General features: G+C 52.4%; 1 protein-coding gene across 5 annotated transcripts in view; it reads right to left on the bottom strand.

The window, feature by feature from the left end:
• RGS20 (regulator of G protein signaling 20) overlaps nt 1-12,259 on the bottom strand; it is a 108,194-nt gene that overhangs the window by 73,663 nt on the left and 22,272 nt on the right. Inside the window, exon 2 of one of the 5 annotated variants that reach the window (XM_025393414.1) lies at nt 5,735-6,079. The exons of 3 other annotated variants lie outside the window; for them this stretch is intronic. In XM_025393414.1, coding sequence (XP_025249199.1) covers nt 5,735-6,079 — 345 coding nt within the window. Of the gene's footprint in view, nt 1-4,248; nt 4,461-5,734; nt 6,080-12,259 lie in introns of those variants that run through there. One more of the 5 variants, XM_025393416.1, reaches the window with a different exon arrangement.

Raw genomic sequence — 12,259 nt, 5'->3', positions numbered from 1 at the left:
AATTCTTAAACTGTTAATATGAGGGCTGAACCTTTAAGCCACCATCTGCATCTGTCCATGGAAGGTGAATGTGGTTAGATGGCCACATGCAGAAATAAAAGAACAGTAGGATTTCAGGAATTGATACTCAAGTGCCTGGAATGAAACCAGTTACAGGCTACTACATTAAAATAAGAAAGCTTTTCTCTTTTACTGTTGCTACTCCATAAAATCTAGAATAATAAAATCTTCTGTGTAATTCTGAAGGCCTTTTCTAAAAGGCTTTGTTATAGGAAAGACCTTCAAAGCCAGCTGGAAGGGTATTTTAAGAATTCAAGAAAAGCTCAAAGATGATTTCTAAAACTGCTACAAGAGATTAACAGAATTTGCAATCAAATGTATACCCAAGTGGGGCCTAAAATGCTAATGCTGGCTCTGACAATAGCTTGATCTGTAACCTTACCTTACCTGAGGCGAGTCATGTGGTCATGTCTTACAATGTGAGGGACCAAGATAAAGCTGTGGGACAACAGTAGCCATGACATGACTGCCTAGTCCTTCTTGGTGCTAGAGATAGCACATGCTTGTACACTTTTTCCTTATTTATACTTTCTATCTGTTAACAGTTCATTAATCCGTAGTAAACAGGAAATCAGCAGTGTGGTGTGTAAGAGCCCAGGGGAATGAGTCAGAAGTCCTCATTCTATTTTGGCCCCTAATTAGCTGGAGATCTCTGGCCCAGACCCTTAACCTCTCTGAATGTTTCCTCATCCATAAAACGAAGGAGGTAGAATAAGTAACCTGATTTTCATCTTTCTGTATTTCTGATATAAGGGATGTTTCAGCTAAAACATTTACAGTGATCTCAAACAAGTTAGCACTTCAAGCTCCTAAGGTACATTTTCAGATTATCTTAAACTGGCTGTTCATCAGCCCTGGCAACACAGTGAGATCCTCTCTCTATAAAAATTAAAAAATTAACCAGGTGCAGTGGCAGGTACCTTAAGTCTCAGCTACTCCTGAGGCTGAGGTGGGAGGATCCCTTGAATCTGAGAGTTCAAGGGTGCAGTGGGCCTCAGTTGTGCCACTGCACTCCAGCCTGGGTGAGAGAGTGAGATACAGTCTCAAAAAAAAAAAAAAAAAAAGACTTTTTCTAATTTTGATGATGGACATGTGTTTCATTATGCATACTCTTTATAGTATACAAAAATATGCATTCTGTTACTGATCTTATTTATAGTTTGAAGTCTAGCCAATTTAGCCTCAATATAATAATAGTAATAACAGCTTTTGCTTGGTATGTGCCATCCCATTATAAGAGCTCTATGTTATTAATTTACTAAATGCTGTCAGCTAGCCCGTTAGGTAGGTACTCTTTTTTTTTTTTTTTTGAGACGGAGTTTTGCTCTTGTTGCCCAGGCTGGAGTGCAGTGGCTCCATCTTGGCTCACTACAACCTCTGCCTCCCGAGTTCAAGCAATTCTCCTGCCTCAGCCTCCAGAGTAGCTGAGATTACAGGCGCCAGCAACAACACCCAGCTAATTTTTTGTATCCCAGCTAATTTTTTGTATTTTTAGTAGAGACGGGGTTTCACCATGTTGGCCAGGCTGGTCTCGAACTGCTGACCTCAGGTGATCCCCCTGCCTCGTTCTCTCAAAGTGCTGGGATTACAGGAGTGAGCCACGACGCCCGGCGGAGGTAGGTACTCTTATTATCCCTATTTCACAGATGATAAAACTAACGCCCAGAGAGGATAAGTAACTAGTCCAAGGTTATGCAGTTAGGTTGGGATCTGAACCAGGTTACAGAGCTCAAGACTCTCACTGGTTTGGCGACATTGCCTCTCATATGCGTTACTAATACGTGATAAAAAAAAAAAAAAAAAAAAGATGTCACTTATGGCTTACTCCTGTAATCCCAGTACTTTGTGAGGCCAAGGCAGGTGGATCACCTGAGGTCGGGAGTTCGAGAGCAGCCTGACCAACACGGAGAAACCCCGTCTCTACTAAATACAAAAAATTAGCCAGGAGTGGTGGCGCTTGCCTGTAATCCCAGCCCCAGCTACTCGGGAGGCTGAGGCAGGAGAATCGCTTGAACCCAGGAGGCAGAGGTTGCAGTGAGCCGAAATCGCACCATTGCACTCCAGCCTGGGCAACAAGATCGAAACTGAGTCTCAAAGAAAAAAAGAAAGATGTCACTTAATGAACAGAAGATAAACAGGATGAGACCCAATAGAAAATTAGGTTTTGAGGAAAAAAATATTTTAAAACAGTAAATTGCAAACTGTGGTTGTGCCAAAAAAACTTACAGAGTAATTTCACTAGAAATGTCCTTGTCAAGTTTGGGGAGGAAGTCAGACCGTTTTGCGAACTTGAACATTTGTTTAGTCAATTCCACGGTGTGGAGGCACTAGGAGTGAAATGAAGCCAAGCCACTCCAGGGCCCTGCCACCTGTGTCCCAAGCAGGGTGGATGTAGACTGATGCAGAAGCCCCTTGCTCCCCACGCGCCAGGGCAATGAGGAGCCCGCGTGCAGGTGTCTGATTCCGCTAGCCAGTGGGCGAGGGTCCTGCCGACACCGAGGGCACCAAGGCTGGGGTTTTGATACCAACGAACCCTAGCCAGGTGACTGGGGAATGTGGGGAGGTCGACAAAGAGCGACAGGCTTTTGCTAATTTTTTTTTTTTTTTTTTGAGATGGAGTCTCGCTCTGTCGCCCAGGTCGAGGGCAGTGGCGCGAGCTTTTGCCAAATTATGAGACGGACAGGAATCGAGGAGATTCCCCTGTAGCGCTGTCCACCTTCCGGATAGAAATCCTGTCGACCACGTTCACTTCTCCACCCCGTGCATCGCCGGTGGTCCGTGAGCAGCAGCTGCTCCCCAGGGATCCCCCTAGCCTGTCCGCGAGCGCTCTGCACCGCCTCGTCCCTGCTGCTGGGGTCGCTCGCTGGCCCTGGCTGCTCGCCAGGGTTTTCCTTTGATGCTGTCAAGTCCGGGAAGCTCACGTTGCAACTCAGTGTCGGCGCGCCGCCTCTCCTAATGCCCCTTCCCCACTCACTCCCCCACAAGCGTGGAGGGAGGTGGGGGAGGTCGCGGCGCCTATAGACCCCCTCCCGGCGCCCACTCTCTCTCGCCCACTTCTCTAGCAGCCGGAGGGCCGCAGCGCACGCAAACCTTTCCCCAAAACGCCCACCCCACTCTTAGCTAGTTGCATCTCTCAGGGCTCCTCCCCCACCCATTCCTCCGCCAGAGCTGGGTGGGGGGATCGCGGCGCACACAGAGACGGGAAAGCCACCCCTGTCCCGGAGCGCCGCTTCCCTAGAGGCCCCTGGCCTGTCCGCTCCCCCAACGCTGGAGGATACCCGCGCACACAGACCCTCCCCTCCAACGCCCACCTCGGTCCCCAGCAGCAGCCCGCACCCCCACCTCCCGCCCCCAGTCTCCCGCCCTCCGCTCCCTGCTTTCCAGTCCGCAGTCCGGGCGCCCAGACTTGTTCCGACTTCCCAGGGCAGCTCCGAGGGTGCTGAAGATCAAGTGCCCGGATTTGTTCCAGGAAAATCCCGGCGGCGCCTGCATGTTAACTGCCTTGGCGCAGGCGAAGGGTGGAGGGCACTTCTCTGTTCATTCGGTTTTCAAGAGCATGAACAGAGGCTCCGAGTGAACGCCCACACCTAGTTGGTCCTCTGGGGTCCATGCGCCGAGCGCCCACTTCCTCACCCTGCCCCTCGGTGCCCCTGCCCTGGTTGCACTTCTCCTAAAAGCAGGCGCTCTGATTCCAGGAGGCTCTGTCTCCTTTCCCTTCCCAGCGGCGCTCAAACCACCCGCCCCGGGCGCCTGGCCCCTTCCTTATCCTCTCCCTACACGGTGAGAACGCCGACGCTTCCGCCCGCCTGGACTTTCCAAAATACGCTTCGGGTGATCAGTGCGATTTCTAGGGTCTAAAGTCTAGACTTCTGCGTTCTCCACCAAGTCACCGACCCGAGGCCGCAGAGGTGGAATCGCGGACGCCCTGGCAGGCCCGGGACATACTGATCCTGGTGGCGCGAAGCCCCTCTTCGGACACAGACGCACCCGCAGCCACACTCCCCAAAACACGCACTAAAGCTACCGGCAGTAACCCCCGACTCGCACCCGCTCCCGCCCAGCAGCAACGGCGACACCCCGAGGTCCGGACGCGCTGCGCGCCCCTCCTAGCCTCGGCCACTTTCCAGCACGAAGCCTCAGGGAGAGCCCGAGAGGAAGAAAGAGAGGTCGAGGAACCAGGATACTCACGAGCCCACTGTCCACCCCGCCAGCCGGAGGGGAAGCCCCGGCCGGCTCGCCTCCGTCCGCCGTGCGCATGCGTCCGGCGGGTGCCTTCTTTCTATTGCAGCGCGGAGGGCTGCCCTCTCTACGTCTGCGATTGCTCCGGGCGCCTTTCCCCTTTCTCCGGCTCTCGATCTTTGCTGTAGCCCTTTTCTCCCGGCCTCTTCCTCCCCTTGCTCTGCCTCCTCCCCGCCCCCTCACTCCCTTTACCCGGCCGGGCAATCCCACGTCTCGCCTCCCTCCAGCGGCGGCGCACTCCACCGCGGCGGGCGCTAGGGGTACCCCCGAGGTCCCAAGCGGCGCGCGACCTCCACCCCGGCCGCAGCCTCACTGCTCCAGCCCTGGATTAGCAAGTCCCAGGAGTGTGGATACGAAGCCAGGCGCGCGTGGAGGGCGTCCTCGAAGCCCTCTGTGTCATCGCCTCCCCTCGGCGCGCGGGGGCAGAGCGAGACTCGAGTGTGCTGGACTGCGTGCTCGGACCTTGTGAATGAAGGGAGCGGGAGGGAGGAGCGGGGTTGGGCGGCTGGCGCGGAGCGGGTGCTTGGTCCCCAGAGCTTCGCGTCTGTGGACTGCCCGCCTACAGAGGGCAGCCCCCTACCTTCTCCGCGGCCCGGGGCACCTCTCGGAGCTCTGTTCCCGCCCCTCCCCGGCGCAGCCTCGGCCTCCGGTCTTCCCGCCCTGGAAAGCGGCCCTCGCCGCCTCCCAGCTAGCCAGAGCGCGGAGGCCCCACTCGGCAAACGAGCGGGGGATAAGGGGAGGAACTAACCCCTGACTCCGGCTCCCGCTGAGACCCTCGGCAGTCGCCCTCCGCGTCCCCTTCTCCAGGGACTCCCGAGTCCGGGGAGAGGAGTAGACCAGGGGGCAGCGGGAGGGGGAACCAAGCTGCCCAGCTCTCCAGACTCGCAACACCGCGTGTCCCCGTAGCCCGCAGCGTCCCCTCGAGAGTGGGACCCGGTGGGGCCGCGGGGGTAGTTCCCTGGAGCCCGGAGGGCTAAGCTGAAGCTGGAAACTGACCTGACACAAAAATAACATCACGTCATTTCCTCCCTTGCCTGCCGAGAGGGCAGGGGAGTGGGAGAGCGAGCGCGGGGAGCCGGCGGAGGCGCGTCTGGGGGAGGCTCGGAGTAGGGGGAGGAGGGCGACACGCCGGGAGTTTGAAAGGCAGTTTGAAAGGGAAGAGCGAGGGCTCCCTCCCGTTTTCTTGGACCCTGGAAAGGAAATGGCCCAGGAAAAAGTAGCTTGGAGTGTCTTCCCGCGAGGAGGGGCGGTGTCCCGGGAGCCTCCAGTGTCCCGTCCTATGACTTGCCCAGCCTTGTCCCGGCCTAACCGACCTTGCCGCCTTTCCCCGCTGCTGGCCCGGGCGGAGCGGGTCAGTCGGGGTTAGGAAGAATCGGGAGAGGCTGGTGTCCTGGGGAGGCTGGGTGTGGGGCATAATGGAGACCACGATACTCACCGGCATGGGCGAGCTCTGCCCAGCGGTGGCGTCTTCTTCCCTGGGCTTGCCGACCGGACGGGCGGGCCTCAGCGGACGACCCCCCGAGGGTCGGCCGGGCAGTGCCAGCGCCGCCCCGAGCAGGAGCGAGAGGCGGCCTGGCAGCTCCTCGTGCCCCCGCGAGAGCCGGGCGGCCGGCAGGGCGGGAAGCAGGGGGGAGAAGTTCGGGCGCCTCCGGGGAGCTTCGGGAGGGGGTCGCCGGAGAAGGTGAGAGAAGAACCTTGTGAGACTGGAAAGCGGGCTATAAAGGAGGCCGAGCAGCTTCGGGGCGGCAGGCGAGTCTGGGAGCTGTGCAGGCGGGAAGGGCTGGGGCAGGGAGAGAGAAACAAAACCAGCATACGGTTAATGTGGTGTCCGGCCGCTTAGACGGGGCTCTTTACTACAGAGTTTTGAGGCGTTACTTTGGGGGTGCAAGAGAAGGTCGGTGAAAGCAAAAGGAAAGGCCTACAGTTAGATTCTTCCCCCTCCCACTCCTGTTTTTCCTAACTCCGTGCTAGTTGAAGTGTGGTCCGTGGGCCAGCAGCTTCGCCAACACCTAGGAGCTTGTTAGAAATACTCTTGAGCCCCACCCAGGCTACTGCATCGGAATCTGCATAGTAACATTCCCAGGGGACTCTTATGTGCGCTGAATGTGACATGCGCTATGCAGAAGGGTCTGTGTTCACATCTCCTGGTTCTTCAGAATTTGGATGAAAATCTTAGTTCACTTTTGTAACTGTTACTCTTCCCCTCCCGTCTCTGATCTTCCCTTGTTCCCCCTGCCCTTTCGCATCTCCCTAAGTGCCCAGGGTTCTGCCTGCCAGAGGCACAGAGTTCGCCTTGGCTACTAGATTCTATTGGGATTGTTGCCTACGGAAGGTCCAGATACTGGCTGAAGGTGGCTGAAGGGCCCCAGACCCTTCACAGGCTGGTTGGAGAAAGGGACTGGCCATTGCGGCTGTGGTTATGTTACGTGGAGCAGGGAACACCGGGATTCCATGTTAGGGCTGCTACTACAAGTGAACCCTCTACGGACCCCCTTTCCAAACTCCATGTGTCCTTCTTATTCTCGGGAACACCGGCCTTTCCACCTTCCACTTGTTGCTTAGGAGACCTAAGCGATGAGGATTTTTTTTTCCCCTTGGAAAGTGGAGGGAAGCATTAGTTTAGAAGTCAGAAACCCACGGTTCTACACTCAACCTTGCCACGAACTTAATGGCTAATACTGGGAAAGGCTCTTTATTTTCTGAGTTCATTTATAAAGGGATTGAACTCAGTGGCTTTTTAAGGTCACCTGCCTCGTTCAGGCTCTCATCTTTGAGACGCTCTTAGTTTCTTGGTGCACTGACGTTTAGTGTAGTTACAAACCGGAATGTAGCTCGGCCAATCCAAACACCCCCTCATGCCAAACAAAAAACAATTTAATCTGTCTGTGAAAAACAAGAGCGGTGGTTGCCAAAAAAATGAAGGTGGAGGCGGGAAGCAGCGAATAAAGTGCCGGGGTGGTGAGGCGCGGGAGGCGAGCGCGGGTGCTCTGGGTTGGGCGTGGGTCCCAGGGGCGCGGCGGCCGCTCTCCAGGGTCCTGAAGGCGGGAGCGGTCGCGGGCGGCCTCGTGGGCCTGGCGCGGTTCCCTCACTCCGCAGTCACCAGGCCCAGCCTGTTTTCTTTCGGCGGTGGAAGTCTTGTGGGAAGCGATTGTCAGGAGAGAGGGAAGGAAACCTAGCAACCCATTCTCATTCATGAGGCCTTTTCTGGGAAAGCCGCGAGTGCGGTGGCTGATTTGTCTTTCTGTCGTTTGTTTGCTCCCGGGTGAGTTGAACTCGGTTTGCATTTCCGAGTAAGTTCACACTGTTTCACTTCCCCTCATTACCTTTTCCTGGAGAATGGGGTCGTTCTCCTAGTATTTTCATTCTCCCCGTTCAGCTGCTCCCCTCCCCCGCTCTCTGGCAAGGTGCTTTTATTTTAGGGGCTGGAGCTGGGAGCCGAGGAGGCTTCTGGAGAAGCGCCAACAGCTTCCTGGAGGGGGTAAAGTGGGCGACTTGGAAATCGGTCTTGGCGCCCAGGGAATGAGCTGCTGAGCGTTCGTCTCGCCCGGGAGGAGGACAGGGGACGCGACCCTCCGGCTGGGGCTTGGGGTGTGGAGGCTCAGCTGCCGCCATGCGTGCTCGGCCTCCGCCCGGCAGCTGGTCCTGGAAGGCACCTGCGGGGGACTGCGGGGCGGCGGCCGCGTCTGCGCCCCGCTCCGGAGCTAGGGCCCTCGGCGAGGGCGGGAACTTCGGCGGCCAAGGGCGCCCGGGCCGGCGGGACCCTACGCTAAGAAGTCGAGAGAGGACCAGCCGGGTTCCTGGAGACCTAAAGCCTGATGAGCCCACCCACGACTTTCCCGACCCTACGCAAGGGCTTGAACAAAGCCGAAAATGCTGAAAGGGAGCGCCCAGCACTCTTCTGCGACGCACGCCCAACTTCGAGGAGCCGGAGCGAGCTCCAAAGGCCTTTCGTGGGTTCCAGAATTTGTCGTCTCCAGCTCCTGTTTTCAAATGGTTTTGTGAGAACGTGCGAACTCGTAACCTCGTTTCTCCCCTCACCCCAGTCCTTCTTCCCGAGTCACTTGCACGCCCCTGCCCCTTCCTTGGGCACGCTTCATTAGGCATTTTGCTTCGGTCCTGTGCTTTGAGACAGAGACTCTTGTGAGGGAAGTGGTGGAAATGGTCAGACAGAATAAAAGTCCCAAACCTGATCCAAGAAAAACAAGACTCAGCTCCTTTGCTCCTCTGGAGACAGTCACCGCTTGCGGGCCCCACACTGGCCTCCGGATCAGCCGCCTGCTCGCCTGCTTCTCTGAAGCCACCGCGAGTCTGGCTCGCGGAACCCAGCGGCTTCTCCAGTTAGGGGAGGGGATGAGGGTGAATCAAGCAAGTTGTGAGGTGCTGGAATCCTTCCGCACTTCTGGCAAGGACGGAGCCGAAGAGTATCAATGTAGCCAAAAAATTCGATCTGAGAAAAGACCTTCAGCTGCCCGAAGGGCTGCACTTCAGAGAGCCTTGTCCTCCTTTTAGGCCAGATTCTATTTGACAGTCTAAGGCTTTCAATAATATTAGCCACAGATTGGAATTATCAGGACCATATTCCTGGAAGCACTGGCCCTTAGGGATCCAGATTATTTGGGGAATACTTTATTCTGATTGAACCACCACATCCCTAATCAATCATGTTGACTACTGAACAGCAACCAGAGTGCCTTTATGCAAACGAAAATCGCCACAGCCTAAATCCATATGAACAATGTCTTGCCCACTTCAAATGGAAGGTTTTCTTTCATGCTTAAACAGCAGTATTTCATAAAGGAAACATCCATAGCAGAATAAAGGACTCCTGTACCAAAACTTTCTGAGAGCCTTTAGAATTAAAGTCACGGTTCTAACAGAATTTGAAGTTAGTTTTATGAAATGACCTATTTTCTCCTGGACTTTATTTTTAAGTTCCACTTTGTTGTAGTTTAGTCATATTATACATTTTAACTTTCTGTTATTTGGAAATGTAATTCTTCCACTTGGATCGAAGAATCTAGCTGACAGTGAAAACTATAAAGGCAAATCTTCCCCTGCACTGACCATAAATTATGCAGATTGAAAGGTGGCAATATAAATAACAGATCCTGGCTACTAGAGTCACAGGTTAATATTAATTTGAGGTGAACCCAACTCTTCATAGTATGTTTCCATTATTAAGGTTCCTTCAGAATCTCAATGTTCCTCGTGAACATACAACTCTTAAAAAGAATATTTCTGCAGCTCATAATCAGTTCTGACTTGTCCCATTCTTTTAATAACTTTTAAAATGTATTTGTGCCTAGGGCTTATGTGGAGATGTCATAAAGAGATGTGTAATGGAGGCAATGATAACGAGGGAGGAGGGGCTGGAAAGGGAAGTGGAGTGGGCCAGACATGAGAGCTACTTAGATGACTTGTATGTCTAGGGAAGGGAAACACTCAAAGGCTCTGTCTGCCCTGCTCCTGCAGATAACTGGGTCCTCTGTTCTCGCCACAGGCATTACTAGCCAAGTAAGGGACTTAGGGTAGGAGATGGTGTTTTTTGTTTTGTTTTGTTTTGTTTTATTTTTGTTTTTTTTTTCCAGAGTCTTATTCTGCCACCCAGGCTGGAGTACAGTGGTGTGATCTCAGCTCACTGCAACCTCCACCTCCTGGGTTCAAGCGATTCTCCTGCCTCAGCCTCCTTAGTAGCTGGGATTACAGGCATGCGCCACCTTGCCCAGCTAATTTTTGTATTTTTAGTAGATATGGGGTTTCACCGTGTTGGTCAGGCTGATCTCGAACTTCTGATCTCATGTGATCCTCCCACCTTGGCCTCCCAAAGTGGTGGGATTATAGGCATGAGCCACCATGCCCCGCCGGATATGGTGCTTTGAAACTTATATAAAAACTGAACCCTTGTTATTCTTCTCCAAACTTTCTCCTCTTGCAGTCTTCACCAGCTTAGTAAATGGCAATTTAACTATTTTTGTTCAGGTGAAAAACATCATTGGAGTATCCCAGACTCTCTTTTTAAAATTCTCTGGCCAAATCCAACTACTTCATATTCACAGCTGTTACCCTGTGTTATATGTTGACTTGCACCTCCCAAAATTTACGTATTAAAATCCTAGTCCCTAGTACCTTGGAATATGACCTTACTTGGAAATAGCATTGCAGCAGATGTAATTAGTAAGATGAAGGCCACCCTATTCCAGCATGACTGGTGTCCTTATACAAAGGGGAAATTTGGACACAGATATACACACAGAGAGAATGCCATGTAAGGCAGAAATTGGGTTGATGCATCCACAGCCCAAGAAATGCCAGACGTTGACTGCAAACGAGGCATGGAGTATATTCTGCCTCAAAAGGAATTTGGCCTCAATATTGCAACATGGAAACCCTGACTGAGTTTCGAACCTTCCTATCCTATCCTGTGGACTTCAGAATGAAGACTGCAACATCAGCTCTTACTTGAATTTCCAGCCTGCTGGCCTGCCCTACAGATTTCAGACTTGACACCCCCCACAATTACATGAGCCAATTCCTTAAAGTATATCTCTCCCCATGTAACACACAGATGCACACACACACACACACACACACACCCCCCCTCTTATTGCTTCTGATTCTCTGGGGAACCTTGACTAATGCACACCCCTCGCTGTTCTTTCTCCTTTCCTTTACCATATTTCCTGTCATAGTCTCATTTCAACACTGAAGCCAAAGTTATCCTTCAAAACAGTTATCCTTGAAAATGTCACTCTACAGCTGCAGACTTTCTTTCTTTTTTCTGAGACAGAGTCTTGCTTTGTTGGATCCCAGGGCTCACTGCAGCCTCTGCCGCCTGGATTCAAGCAATTCTTATGCCTCAGCCTCCCTAGTAGCTGGGATTACAGGAGTGTGCCATGATGACCAACTAATTTTTTTTGTAGTTTTAGTAGAGACAGGATTTCATCATGTTGGCCAGGCTGGTCTTGAACTCCTGGTCTCAAGCGATCCACCCTCCTCGGCCTCCTAAAGGGCTGGGATTACAGGTGTGAGCCACTGCACCCATCCCAGCTCCAGACTTTCTATTGACTTCTGATTTCAGAGTAAAATCCAAAATCCTTACTCTAGCTCTCAAAGAACTACACGAATGATTCCACTCTGCCTCTGAGATCTCTTCTTCCTCTACAGTTCCTCTCTGCAATACAGTTTTTTTTTTTCTATAGCCCTTGTCACCATCTGACATAGTATATAATCACTTGTTTATTTGTAAGAATTAAGCAATAATTTTGTCTCTTTCGCTTATTGCTATCTCCATAGAATCTAGAAAAGTGCTTGGATGGATAAAGTATTCAATTAATATTTGTTGGACAGGTGAATTAAAAACAAACTCAAATATCATTCAGCCATAAAAAGGAGTGGAATTCTGATACACGCTATGACGTAGATGAACCTTAAAAACATGAAGTTAAGTGAAAGATGACAGATGCAAAAGGACAAATATTGTATGACTCCATTTATATGAGGAGCCAAGAATAGGCAAATTCATAGAGACAGAAAGTAGAATAGAGGTTACTAAAGGCTGAGAAGAGGGGAGAATGGGGAGTAATTGTTTGGTGGATATAGAATTTCTGTTTGAGACGTTTATCAGGCCATTCTTGCATTGCTATAAATAAATACCTGAGGCCGGGCGCGGTGGCTCAACCCTGTAATCCCAGCACTTTGGGAGGCCGAGTTGGGCGGATCACGAGGTCAGGAGATCGAGATCATCCTGGCTAACACGGTGAAACTCCGTCTCTACTAAAAAATACAAAAAAAAAAAACAAAAAAAAAAACTAGCCGGGCGTGGTGGCAGGTGCCTGTAGTCCCAGCTACTCGGGCGGCTGAGGCAGGAGAATGGCGTAAACCCAGGAGGCGGAGCTTACAGTGAGCTGAGATCCGGCCACTGCACTCCAGCCTGGGCGACAGAGCAAGACTCCGTCTCAAA

Source organism: Theropithecus gelada, chromosome 8, assembly GCF_003255815.1.
Source record: "Theropithecus gelada isolate Dixy chromosome 8, Tgel_1.0, whole genome shotgun sequence".
Classification (NCBI taxonomy): Eukaryota; Metazoa; Chordata; class Mammalia; order Primates; family Cercopithecidae; genus Theropithecus; species Theropithecus gelada.
The sequence above is the reverse complement of the archived record's forward strand: the minus strand, read 5'-3'. Positions and strand labels throughout refer to the sequence as shown.